General features: G+C 46.5%; 1 protein-coding gene across 1 annotated transcript in view; it reads left to right on the top strand.

The window, feature by feature from the left end:
- The window catches only part of LOC137617342 (splicing factor C9orf78 homolog), a 43,224-nt gene that overhangs the window by 24,172 nt on the left and 4,594 nt on the right, over positions 1 to 14,458 (top strand). The window contains exon 5 of the mRNA XM_068347365.1: positions 13,724 to 13,895. Within this exon, the coding sequence (XP_068203466.1) occupies positions 13,724 to 13,895 (172 nt within the window). The remainder of the gene's footprint in view (positions 1 to 13,723; positions 13,896 to 14,458) is intronic.

Raw genomic sequence — 14,458 nt, forward strand, 5'->3', positions numbered from 1 at the left:
TGTCGAAGGGCATAAGGGTTCGGCAGGCCTTGTTAGGCGCACAGAAGTATCCTCGGTGGTTGCGGGCGTGTCTTCCAAAGACCGTCACTCCCACCTGCAGACGATTGAGCCCGTCTTTTTCTCGTCCGCTGATCAACTGTCAGGGAAGAAACGTTGGTCTCAGGTCTCGAGACCACTTAAACGCAGAGTCCAGTCCGCGAGTGCTCAGCCAGGTTGCAGTCATTGGCTCAGCTCTGACTCGCCGCAGTCATCTGTCGACTGCACTCCGCCCAAGAGGAGTAAGGTTCTGCCACAACAGAGCTCGACTGTTAAGGCTTTACCTCAGCCTACTGTAGTTTCTGCCGACCCCAAGTGGACTCTTCTACAGTCCATGCAAGCACAGCTTTCGGACTTGATGCGTGAGTGTCGGGCTGAGAGTGTTGCGCCTCCGCCTCCGCCTACACTCCCTCCGCCTGCGCTCGCTCCGCCTGCGCTCGCTCCGCCTGATCGCAGTACCACCTGCCAGGCGTACGATGTTGAGCCTCGTTCTGAGTTTGCTGTTCCCAGTGGTGTTCAGCCTCCGCCTTCTTTAAGGCAACCTTTACAATGGGATCAGGAGGATTATACCTCTCTTCCTCCGCCTCCACTTGCTGCTCCACCAGTGGTGCAACACTCGGTTGAGGTACAACAACCTCTCCCGTCCATGAGTCAGTCTCCTCAGCTCTCGCTGCAGCGAGCTCAACCCTCCACAAGGCAAGCACCACTACACCTTAGCCTTGCGCCTCAGGAGCCTCAGCTTGCGAGACATTTACCTTGTTCTGCGCAGCCTCTACCTCATCGCGCTCCGCTCACACCACAGGAACAGGAACTTGCTACTCCGCTTCCGCCAACAGCTCAGCAAGCGCAACCCTTGGGTTCAACCACTCATGCTAGGAGTCAGCCTCCTCCACCCATGCGCCTTCCTTCTGCTTCGTCTTTTATTCAGCCTTTGCAGTCTGAGCCTCAGGTTTTCCCTCAACAGTTACTTGAAGAGGAAACCACTAATATTGTTCCTACTCGTTCTGACTCTGCTGTTCAGCATTCTTGTCCGATCTCTTCGCTACACTCTGGTGATGAGGCGTCTGATGATGAGGCGGCACACCTGGATCCCTCGTCAGACGTGGATGAATCCAAGCCTTCTCCACAGTCTATTGACTTTCGTAAGGTCTTGGCTCTGCTTAGGGAGGTTTACCCAGACCACTTTGTCTCTGCTATTCCCCGCTCTCCGCCATCTGAGTTTTCGCTGGGCATACAACAAGCTAAGTCCACCTATACTAAGCTAGTCCTAGCAAGGTCCTCTAAGAGAGCGTTAAGGATCTTAGGGGAGTGGCTGCAGACTAAGCAACACCTTGGCAAAACTTCTTTCATGTTCCCTCCGACTAAGCTCACTTCGAAAGCGAGCGTTTGGTATGCCACAGGAGAAGCACCAGGCTTGGGAGTACCTGCCTCTGCCCAGGCTGACTTCTCAAGTCTGGTAGACTCGCCTCGGAGAACTGCAATGAGGCGCTCTAAGGTTTGCTGGACCTTCTCAGACCTTGATCACTTACTGAAGGGAGTATTTAGAGCATTTGAGATGTTCAACTTTCTAGACTGGTGCCTGGGGGCCCTCAGCAAGAAGACCTCTCCTGCGGACAAGGATTCTGCCATGCTATTAATGTCCTGCATGGATAAGGCCATTAGGGACGGATCTGGTGAGCTTGCGTCGATGTTTGTATCAGGGGTTTTGAAGAAAAGGGAACAGCTGTGTACCTTCCTTTCCTCCAGCATTACACCTTGTCAAAGGTCACAACTCCTTTTTGCTCCGCTCTCGAAGTTCCTCTTCCCCGAAGAGCTGGTTAAGGACTTGTCTGCTGCCCTGATACAAAAGGACACACACGATCTTGTAGCCTCATCGGCTCGTAAGTCTAAGGTTGCTACCTCAGTCCCCAAGACTTATCGCTCCCCAGTGGCTGATACCCCTGCTACGAGGTTCATCCCGCCCTTTCGTGGTAGAGCCCCCAGCCGAGGAAGCTCCCGTCCAGACTCTTACAGGAGCAAGTCTAGGAAAGGCTCCAAGACATCTAAAGGAAAAAACTGACTCTCCGCATCTCCAGACAGCAGTAGGAGCCAGACTCAAGTTCTTCTGGCGAGCCTGGGAGAAGAGAGGTGCAGACGCCCAGTCTGTCAGTTGGCTGAGGGTCGGTTACAGGATTCCATTCTGCCTCAAACCACCTCTGACCACATCTCCCATCAACCTCTCTCCCAACTACAAAGAAGAGGACAAGAGGCTAGCATTGCACCAGGAGGTGTCGCTACTTGTGCAGAAGAAGGCAGTGGTTATAGTCCGGGACCATCAATCCCCGGGCTTCTACAACCGTCTCTTTCTTGTGGCCAAGAAGACAGGAGGTTGGAGACCGGTGCTGGACGTCAGCGCGCTCAACGCGTATGTCACCAAGCAGACGTTCACGATGGAGACGACGAAGTCGGTCCTAGCAGCGGTCAGACAGGAGGACTGGATGGTCTCGTTGGACTTGAAAGATGCCTACTTTCACGTTCCTATTCATCCAGACTCCCAACCTTTCCTGAGATTCGTTTTTGGAAAGGTTGTCTACCAATTCCAAGCCCTGTGTTTTGGCCTAAGCACAGCTCCTATGGTGTTCACTCATCTGATGAGGAATATAGCAAAATTCCTACACTTATCGGACATCAGAGCCTCCCTCTACTTAGACGACTGGCTGTTGAGAGCCTCCACGAGTCGTCGCTGTCTGGAGAATCTCAACTGGACTTTGGACTTAATCAGACAACTGGGTCTGTTAGTCAACATAGAAAAGTCTCAGCTCATTCCCTCCCAATCCATTGTGTACCTGGGAATGGAGATTCGGAGTCAGGATTTTCGGGCTTTTCCATCGGCCCCCAGGATAAGCCAAGCCCTAGAGTGCATCATGAGCATGCTGAAGAGGAGCAGTTGCTCGGTGAGACAGTGGATGAGTCTCACAGGGACCCTTTCATCACTGGCCCTGTTCGTCGAGCTAGGGAGACTCCACCTCCGCCCTCTTCAATTCCATCTTGCAGCTCATTGGGACAAGGGTTCGACTCTCGAAGCAGTCTCTATCCCAATCACCCAAGAGATGAAGACCACTCTCCTGTGGTGGAAGAACAATCTCCTTCTCAGGGAGGGCCTATCGTTGGCTATTCAGACCCCCAATCTTCATCTCTTCTCAGATGCATCGGACTCGGGCTGGGGTGCGACCTTGAACGGACGGGAATGCTCGGGAACGTGGAACGAGGAACAGGGATTGCTCCACATCAACTGCAAGGAGCTACTAGCAGTTCATTTAGCCCTGCTGAACTTCAAGTCCCTCCTGCTAGGCAAAGTGGTGGAGGTGAACTCAGACAACACCACAGCCTTGGCTTACATCTCCAAGCAAGGAGGGACCCATTCGAGGAGCCTATTCGAGATCGCAAGGGACCTCCTCATTTGGTCAAGAGGTCTAAACCTCACTCTGGTCACGAGGTTCATTCAGGGCAATATGAACGTCTCAGCAGATCGCCTAAGCAGAAGGAATCAGGTCATTCCCACGGAATGGACCCTCCACAAGAGTGTGTGCAACAGACTTTGGACCTTATGGGGTCAACCTACCATAGATCTGTTTGCCACCTCCATAACCAAGAGACTTCCGCTGTACTGTTCCCCTGTTCCAGACCCTGCAGCAGTTCATGTGGATGCTTTTCTACTGAACTGGTCCCATCTCGACCTTTACGCATTCCCACCGTTCAAGATATATAAACAAAGTTCTGCAGAAATTCATCTCGCACGAAGGGACACGGCTGACGCTGGTTGCTCCCCTTTGGCCTGCAAGAGAATGGTTCACAGAGGTACTTCAATGGCTAGTCGACATCCCCAGGACTCTACCTCTAAGAGTGGACCTTCTACGTCAACCTCACGTAGACAGGTTGCACCCAAACCTCCACGCTCTTCGGCTGACTGCCTTCAGACTGTCGAAAGATTCGCTAGAGCTAGAGGCTTTTCGAAGGAGGCAGCCAGTGCGATTGCCAGAGCAAGAAGGGTTTCCACTCGTAGAGTCTACCAATCTAAGTGGGAAGTCTTCCGAAGCTGGTGTAGAGCCAATTCAATATCCTCTACCAATACCTCTGTGACCCAAATAGCTGACTTCCTTCTACATCTTAGGAATGAGAGATCCCTTTCAGCCCCTACGATTAAAGGGTATAGGAGTATGTTGGCTTCAGTTCTCCGCCACAGAGGTTTGGACCTTTCTTCCAACAAGGACCTTCAAGACATTCTTAAGTCTTTTGAGACGTCTAAAGAGCGTCGTCTATCCACTCCAGGCTGGAACCTAGACGTAGTCTTAAGGTTCCTTATGTCATCTAGGTTCGAACCTCTCCAGTCAGCTTCCTTCAAGGACCTTACCCTCAAGACTCTTTTTCTCGTCTGCCTTGCAACAGCTAAGAGAGTCAGTGAGGTTCATGCCTTCAGCAAGAACATTGGTTTCACGACCGAATCTGCAACATGTTCTTTTCAGCTCGGATTCCTAGCAAAGAACGAACTTCCTTCACGTCCTTGGCCTAGATCGTTTGAAATACCTAGCCTCTCCAACATGGTAGGTAACGAACTAGAGAGAGTTCTTTGCCCTGTCATAGCTCTCAAATATTATCTTAAGAGGTCTAAACCTATTCGAGGACAGTCAGAAGCCTTATGGTGTGCCATCAAGAAACCTTCGAGGCCCATGTCCAAGAACGGGGTTTCGTATTATATAAGGCTTCTGATTAGAGAAGCCCATTCTCACTTAAAGGAGGAAGACCTTGCATTGCTGAAGGTAAGGACCCACGAAGTAAGAGCCGTAGCTACTTCGATGGCCTTTAATAAAAACCGTTCTCTGCAGAGCATAATGGATGCAACCTATTGGAGGAGCAAGTCAGTGTTTGCATCATTTTATCTTAAAGATGTCCAGTCTCTTTACGAGAACTGCTACACCCTGGGACCATTCGTAGCAGCGAGTGCAGTAGTAGGTGAGGGCTCAGCCACTACATTCCCTTAATCCCATAACCTTTTTTTTAACCTTTCTCTTGAATGCTTTTATTGTTGTTTTTATGGTTGTTACGGTAGGCTAAGAAGCCTTCCGCATCCTTTTGATTTGGCGGGTGGTCTATTCATTCTTGAGAAGCGCCTGGGTTAGAGGTTTTGTAGAGGTCCTTTAGTAGGGGTTGCAACCCTATATACTTTAGCACCTTTGGGTTGATTCAGCCTCCAAGAGGAACGCTGCGCTCAGTAAGGAAGACGAACTTAAAAAAGAGGCAGAGTAACGGTTCAATTCGACTTCCTTACCAGGTACTTATTATTTCATTGTTATTTGAGATAACTGTTATATGAAATATGGGATACTTAGCTATCCTTTAATCTTGTACACTGGTTTTCACCCACCCCCCTGGGTGTGAATCAGCTACATGATTATCGGGTAAGTTTAATATTGAAAAATGTTATTTTTATTAGTAAAATAAATTTTTGAATATACTTACCCGATAATCATGATTTAATCGACCCTCCCTTCCTCCCCATAGAGAACCAGTGGACCGAGGAATAATTGAGGAGGTGTCAACAAGAAGTACTTGAGTACCTGGCCACAGGTGGCGCTGGTAAGTACACCCCCTTCTAGTATTGTGATAGCTGGCGTATCCCTCCATAGAATTCTGTCGGGCAACGGAGTTGACAGCTACATGATTATCGGGTAAGTATATTCAAAAATTTATTTTACTAATAAAAATAACATATTATTGAGGATTTATTTGCCTGAAGTGCCAGTTGCTCTAAAATAAATGAGGATCTCTGTTGAGTTAAACATAAAAATATGTGGCCCTTTATCAGAATCATGGGCAAATTGCACACTGTATGCCCTTAGTTCAAACCTCACTTATGGCATGATAGATTTAATTGGTAACATTATTATTATTATTATTATTATTATTATTATTATTATTATTATTATTTTTTAAATATTAAACTTAGCCGGTGAATATATAATAGCTGACGTCTCGGACGGCTCGACAGAAACACAAAAACTCGCGAGCGATCGCCATGAAGGTTGTGGGTGTGCCCACCAGCGCCAACTATCGGCCAGATACCGCATATACATGTAAACAGCTCCAGTTCTTCTCTGTCGGTCTTGTCGACAAGTTGATTCCATTACTCGCTGTTGACCTGGAGTTTTTCGTCATTCTTGGTGAAGTACTTCTTTTTGGTTTTGAGCTTTCGCAGTGCAGGTGTTTTTATCTTCAATTAAAACTCTTGAACCCTTTTTTGGATAGATTTTATTGTTGATGACTTTGGATTGTTTTTGGATTTTCTTTGACTTTTCAAAATGGCTGACCCTTCTCCGATTCCTAAATTTCGTAAATGTAATGCTAGGGATTGTAACAAACGTCTTCCAAAGGCCTCTCTCGACCCACATACCGTGTGTTCTAATTGCCGGGGTAAAACCTGTCAATTAGGAGATCGGTGTGATGAGTGCGTGGTACTTTCGGAATTCGACTGGCTAGAGTTTGATAAGTATTCTCGTAAGCTTGAGAGAGATAGGGTGAGGAGAAGTTCCTCTAGATCATTAGATTTTTCCTCCTCCCATGCCCCTGAACCTAATCCTTCCCCTGTAGTAGTTGTGCCTGAACCTTCTACTAGCACTCATGAACCATCCATGCGGGATATGTTGCTTGCCATTCAAGCATTGGGCGAGAGAGTTGAGTCTTTGGCTACGGACCGTAATCAACTCATGGCGGATGTGAAAGTGTTAAAGTGTCAGAGTGCCACATTAGAAAATCGTGGGGATAAAGTGATTAGTGCGCAAAGTGTTTTTAGTGTTGCGACCGAGGGTTCGTCTGTTCGTGCTTGTCGTTCGCCTAGTCCGAGACCTCTTGCAAGCTCCCAGGCACCAGGGAGAAGTAATGTCGTAGGACTTATGGGGACGAGAGGCTATAACCAACGAACAGACGTTCCCTCTATGGGTACGGGCGTGTCTCGTCAAGACCGCCCCTACCATAAGACGAGCGAGGCGGTTTTCTCCTCGTCTTCCGAAGGCTTCTCGCGAAAGAAACCGTGGAGCAAGGTTTCTAGACCCTTAAAGCGGAAGTCAGTCCCTTCAGGACAGGTCCAGCATCCTGGCTGTAGCCATTGGGACAGCTCTGACCCTGTGCAGTCATCGGAAGACTGCTCGCCGCCTAAACAAAAGCGTAACACGGGCTCCGAGAGTCTTAGTTTAGGCAATTTTTTGCCGTCACAGACGTTACCATCGTCTCGACCCGTACCGACTCCCGTTGGATATGCAGAATAAGCTTGCCTCCCTTATGGAGGAGTATTCCGTTGAGCAGGTTCACGATGATCCTCGCCGCTACGCTGATCGAGATCCTGGTTGTCAGCCGCCCAAACGAGCCTTTGCTCGTCCTGTTGACGTTGACGTTACAAAGTCATGTCAGTCACGTGACTTGGAGCCTCACTCGATGCAGTCCCGTGTTGACTTTCAGCCGCTTGTTGACGTTCAGCCGCTGCCGCATGCTCGTGTTGACGTTCAGGACGTTCGCCAACCAGCTAAGTTGACTTGTTTTGACGTTGAGCGTCAAGCACCGCAGTCAAGAGTTGTTTTAACTGCTCAATCTAGGCAGTCAAGGCAGTCTCGACTTGACGTCGAGCGTCCTCCCGCTCCTGTTGTTGTTGCTGGTCAGTCCTTTAAGCAGTTACATGACGTAGCGTCCTTGACTGCTACTGATGCTCCTTTGCGTGTGGACTCTGCTTGTCAAGCATTGCCACCAAGGCAGGTCTCTCCCTTGCTTGAGACTCATCAGTTGTCGGACGAGGTTCCTTCAGATGAGGATGTTGCTGATCCTCCTCCTACTGATAATCCTTTGGATGTTTTATCAGACGTAGAAGAGCCTAAGGCTGCGCAACCTTCGATGGATTTTAAGAAAATCATGATGATTTTCAAGGATCTTTTCCCAGATCATTTTGTTACTGCTGCTCCTCGTTCGCCTCCGTCTGAGTTTGCGCTAGGCTTAGCTGCTGCCAAGCCTGCCTTTACTAAGCTAGTGCTCTCTCGCTCTTCTAAGAGGGCTTTACGTCTTCTAGGCGACTGGTTGGTTACCAGGAGGAGTTTGGGGAAGACGGCCTTTGCCTTCCCACCTTTTAAGATAACTTCTAGATCGAGCGTCTGGTATGACACGGGAGAAGTTCTCGGCTTGGGAGTCCCTGCCTCTGCCCAAGGTGACTTCTCAAGCCTCGTAGACTCTCCCCGTCGCCTGGCCATGAGACGCTCTTAAGATTTGTTGGTCCTCCTCGGACCTTGACCATCTCTTTAAAGGGGTATACAGGGCCTTCGAAGTTTTTAACTTTTTAGATTGGTCTCTAGGAGCATTAAGTAGGAAGATCTCGTCTGCTGACCAGGATGTGTCCTTACTTATTATGTCTTGTATGGACAAAGCCATCCGCGATGGCTCCAATGAGCTCGCCTCCACCTTTACGTCTGGAGTCTTGAAGAAGAGATAAACCCTTTGCTCTTTCCTTTCAGCAGGAGTTACTCCCTGTCAAAGATCGGAACTTCTCTTTGCTCCCTTATCGGCTGCCTTGTTTCCTCCACAGCTGATTAAGGACATTGCTGCTTCGCTTGTACAGAAGGACACACATGACCTGATGGCTTCTTCTGCTCGCAAGGGAGCTCATTCTTCATCCTTTGTTGTGAAACCCAGAATCGAGACTCCTGCGTCTAGGTTTATCCCGCCCTTTCGTGGCAGAGCTCCCAGCAAGGGAGGCTCTCGTGCCGACGGAAAGAGAGGTAAGAGGAGAGGAGCCAAGTCCTCCCGTGGCAGAGTCTGACTGCCCACGTCCTCAGTCAGCGGTAGGGGCCAGACTGAACAACTTCTGGCAGGCCTGGGAGAAGAGGGGTGCAGACCAAGAGTCTGTGTTGTTGCTCAAGGAGGGGTACAAAATACCTTTTGTACGCAGACCTCCTCTAGTAACAGTTCCTCTAGACCTCTCTCCCAGGTATCGAGAGGAGTCAAAGAGACAAGCTCTAAATCACGAAGTGTCTCTGTTGTTAGAGAAGGGAGCGGTGGTGAAAGTCTCGGACCTTCAATCACCGGGATTTTACAACCGTCTCTTCCTAGTCCCAAAGCATACGGGAGGTTGGAGGCCAGTGCTGGACGTCAGTGCTCTCAACGTTTTTGTTACGAAAACAAAATTTACGATGGAGACCACGAAGTCCGTCCTAGCAGCGGTCAGAGAGGGAGACTGGATGGTCTCTCTCGACCTGCAAGATGCGTATTTCCACATTCCTATACATCCGGATTCCCAACCGTTTCTGAGGTTTGTTTACAGGAATGTGGTGTACCAGTTTCGAGCACTGTGCTTCGGCCTCAGCCCTGCTCCTCTCGTGTTTACGAGGCTCATGAGGAATGTGGCAAAATGCCTTCATTTTTCGGGAATTCGAGCCTCCCTGTACTTGGACGACTGGCTTCTCAGAGCATCGTCCAGTCATCGCTGTCTGCAGGACCTACACTGGACGTTGGGTCTGGCAAAGGAGTTGGGACTTTTGGTCAACTTAGAAAAGTCTCAACTGATTCCATCCCAGACGATTCTCTATTTGGGGATGGAGATTCGCAGTCTAGTTTTTCGGGCTTTTCCGTCTGCCACCCGAATAGAACAAGCCCTGCTCAAAGTCCGACTCATGCTGAAAAGAGAATGTTGTTCAGTAAGAAGTTGGATGAGTCTCGTAGGGACTCTGTCATCCCTGGAGCAGTTTGTCTCGCTAGGGAGACTTCACCTTCGCCCTCTCCAGTTCCATCTAGACTCTCACTGGAACAAGAGCAAGACTTTAGAAGCTGTATCAATCCCGATCTCCGAGCCAGTCAAAGCATGCCTGAACTGGTGGGACAGCAACATAAGTCTGAGAGAGGGTCTGTCCCTGGCAGTCAAGAACCCAAACCACGTGTTGTTCTCAGACGCGTCGGATTTGGGTTGGGGTGCGACTCTGGACGGTTGGGAATGTTCGGGTCTGTGGACGTCGGTTCAGAAGAGCATGCACATCAACGGCAAGGAGCTATTAGCAGTCCACTTGGCCTTGATGAGTTTCGAGAGCATTCTTCGAAACAAAGTGGTAGAGGTCAATTCAGACAACACCACAGCTTTGGCGTACATCTCCAAGCAAGGAGGCACTCACTCCCACACACTGTACGTGATCGCAAGGGACCTCCTCATATGGTCAAAAAATCGAGGCATCTCCCTGTTGACAAGATTCATCCAGGGGGACTTGAACGTCTTGGCAGACTGTCTCAGTCGGAGAGGTCAGGTGATCCCCACGGAATGGACCCTCCAAAAGGACGTGTGCAAGAGTCTTTGGGCGACTTGGGGTCAACCCTCCATAGACCTCTTTGCCCCCTCTATGACCAAAAGGCTCCCGATCTATTGCTCGCCAGTCCCAGATCCAGAGGCGACCCACATAGACGCGTTTATACTGGACTGGTCTCACCTGGACTTGTACGCATTCCCACCGTTCAAGATAGTCAACAAGGTACTGCAGAAGTTCGCCTCTCACGAAGGGACAAGGTTGACGTTGGTTGCTCCCCTCTGGCCCGCGAGAGAGTGGTTCACAGAGGTACTTCAATGGCTGGTAGACGTTCCAAGGAGTCTTCCTCTAAGGATAGATCTCTTACGGCAGCCCCACGTAAGGGATCTTCATCAAAGCCTCCCGCGCTTCGTCTGACTGCCTTCAGACTATCGAAAGACTCTCAAGAGCTCGAGGCTTTTCGAAGGAGGCAGCCAGAGCGATTGCGAGAGCTAGGAGAGCTTCTACCATCAAAGTATACCAGTCGAAGTGGGAAGTCTTTCGAGACTGGTGCAAGTCAGCATCTATTTCCTCTTCCAGTACCTCTGTAGCCCAAATCGCAGATTTTCTCTTACATCTGAGAAATGTTCGCTCCCTCTCAGCACCCACTATTAAGGGCTACAGGAGCATATTGGCGTCTGTCTTTAGACATAGAGGCTTAGATCTTTCCAATAATAAAGATCTCCAAGATCTCCTTAAGTCTTTCGAGACCTCTAAGGAGCGTCGTATGGCAACTCCTGGATGGAACTTAGACGTGGTCCTAAGGTTCCTAATGTCCGACAGGTTTGAGCCATTACATTCAGCCTCCCTGAAGGATCTCACCCTCAAGACACTTTTCTTAGTGTGCTTGGCTTCGGCTAAAAGGGTCAGTGAGATCCATGCCTTCAGTAGGAACATCGGCTTTTCCACGAATAAAGCCACATGTTCACTTCAGCTTGGCTTCTTGGCCAAAAATGAACTGCCTTCTCGTCCTTGGCCTAAGTCATTTGATATACCTTGCCTGTCAGAGATCGTAGGCAACGAACTTGAAAGAGTACTGTGTCCAGTTAGAGCTCTTAAGTTCTATTTAGCTCGTACCAAATCCTTACGAGGTGGATCTGAGGCCTTGTGGTGCTCAGTTAAGAAGCCATCATTACCTATGTCAAAGAATGCTTTGTCATATTTTATTAGATTTTTAATCCGAGAGTCTCATTCTCACTTGAGTGAAAAAGACCGTTGCTTGCTTAAGGTTAAGACGCACGAAGTAAGAGCTATAGCAACTTCCGTGGCCTTTAAGCAAAATAGATCTCTGCGAAGTATTATGGACGCGACCTTTTGGAGAAGCAAGTCGGTGTTCGCGTCATTTTACTTAAAAGATGTCCAGACTCTTTATGAGGACTGCTACACACTGGGTCCATTCGTTGCAGCGAGTGCAGTAGTGGGTGAGGGTTCTACCACTACATTCCCTTAATTCCAATATCCTTTTAATCTGTCTCTTGAAATGTTTTTAATCTTGTTTTGGGTTGTACGGAAGGCTAAGAAGCCTTTCGCATCCTGGTTGATTTGGCGGGTGGTCAAATGTCATTTCTTGAGAGCGCCCAGATTGAGGGTTTTGATGAGGTCCTGTTGTATGGGTTGCCGCCCTGGATACTTCAGCTCCTGGGAGTCTTTCAGCATCCTAAGAGGATGGCTGGGCTTCGTGAGGAAAGCAGACTAACAAGGCAGAGTAATCGTCAGAGTCAGCTTCCTTACCAGGTACCTATATTTATTTGGGTTTTGTTATAATATAACTGTCAAAAACTCTAAGCATATACGCCGTAAACTGTATTAATACTGGTCTCTACCCACCACCATGGGTGTGAATCAGCTATTTTATATTCACCGGCTAAGTTTAATATTTAAAAATGATATTTTGATTATAAAATAAATTTTTGAATATACTTACCCGGTGAATAACTGGAGCTGTTTACATGTATATGCGGTATCTGGCCGATAGTTGGCGCTGGTGGGCACACCCGCAACCTTCATGGCGATCGCTCGCGAGTTTTTGTGTTTCTGTCGAGCCGTCCGAGACGTCAGCTATTATATATTCACCGGGTAAGTATATTCAAAAATTTATTTTATAATCAAAATATCATATTATTATTACTAGCTAAGCTACAACCTTAGTTGTAAAAGCAAGATGCTATAAGCCCAAGGGCTCTAACAGGGAAAAATAGCTCAGTGAGGAAAGGAAATAAGGAAATAAATAAACGATATGAGAAAAAATGAACAATTGAAATAAAATATTTTAAAAACAGTAACAACATCAAAACAAATATTTCAAATATAAACTATAAAATGACTTATGGCAGACTGTTCAACCTAAAAACATCTGCTGCAAGTTTGAACTTTTATCGATTCAACTACCCGATTAGGAAGATCATTCCACGAATTGGTCACAGCTGGAATAAAACTTCTAGAATACTGTGTAGTATTTAGCCTCATGGTGGAGAAGGCCTGACTATTAGAATTAACTGTATGTCTAGTGTTACGAACAGGATGGAACTGTCCAGGAAGATCTGAATGTAAAGGATGATTAGAATTATGCAAAATCTTATGCAACATGCATAACGAACTAATTAAAAGACATGACCTTGCTATTCCCATGAGGTGGGGATGGTGGGTTTTTGGGCCATGATAAATTTTTTACTGGGCCATTAGCAGCTACTGCTAGGTCCTGTCTGGATTTTACCTGGGCATTAATCATGTGTATACATACAGTATTTAGTCTCTAGGACATTTTGCAACAGTGCAATGACCCGTCTTTTTCCTCTGTTACTTATGAGTAACCTTTAAACTTTTAACTGATGGCCTTAGTTCCTTACATCTTTATTAAAAGTTAAGATAAAGACTCAAAATTACAAAATGTACAAAGATTAAATGATATAAATTATGAAATTCAACTTGGCTGAAGTATCTTTCTTGCTCACGTGAGCAAACAGGTAATTCAATTTGAACATAGCTGAGGAAACATGATTGAAAAAAGGCAAAGTAGAGATGTGATATAATTTGTAATGAAATATAATCTACTACAAAGGTGGGGAATTGAATTTGAAGAAGGCCAAACTCACAATCTTTATACAAAACTAAAAAATAATCCTTTAAAAATTCAGCTAACTGACTTTAATTGAATAATGAAAAAAAGATTGCTATGATGTAATACTTAGACTAACAATTGGTTAAAGAAATCTGTATCTGTTCATTTCTACAGAGACAAAACCGTAAGCAGAATAAACATGACAAGAAATGAGAGATAGATTATAGTTTTAAACAATACCTTCTAACCATGAAACAGATTTGATTCATATTGGGTTTTTTTTTTCTTGCAGATGTTGAGCGGCATCCCAGAAGTGGATCTTGGCTTAGAAGCAAAGATCCGAAATATTGAAGCAACTGAAGAAGCGAAACAAAAGTTACTCAGGGAAAGCATGATGAAGAAGGAGCGCCCGTCTGAGTTTGTTCCCAAAAACATGGCTGTCAATTTTGTCCAGCACAACAGATGTATGTATATTTTAATCAATTGTTTAGATTATCTTCCAGTCAAGTACTTTCTATTGAGAGAAAATTAATGATTTCTGGGAGTTTGTAGGGATGACTTCAAATAATATGATTTGTCTTAGAAGTAGTTTTTGCTTTAGTTTAGATTTGAGATAGGTAAGTCATTGGTTATTGTTTGATATTTATATGCATAGCAGAAGGCTATAGATGTTAAAGACTGCATTTTTTTACTTATTAAGTGAATATTGTTTTTGCTGACCATTACTTTTCAACTTCACAGTATTTTAGGATTTAAAATTTGAGAATTAAGACTCAAAAGAATAATCATTTTAAGCTGTATGTAATTCATGCAAGGAAAACTTCTTTGTGATACCATTTTGAAATTTTAAAATTAGAGCCATTGCCTTCAGTAGTGCTCCTGGCATTTCCTCTTGTATTTTGATGTGAAAAGCATTGTGTGAAACCAAGGTATTCTATAGAATAAATAGGAATTTTATAAAATGCCAAAAACCTAAGCAATGTATTTATAACACTCAACACATTTTATAATTTTTCAATGTAACTTG

Source organism: Palaemon carinicauda, chromosome 23 (genome assembly GCF_036898095.1).
Source record: "Palaemon carinicauda isolate YSFRI2023 chromosome 23, ASM3689809v2, whole genome shotgun sequence".
Lineage (NCBI taxonomy): Eukaryota > Metazoa > Arthropoda > Malacostraca > Decapoda > Palaemonidae > Palaemon > Palaemon carinicauda.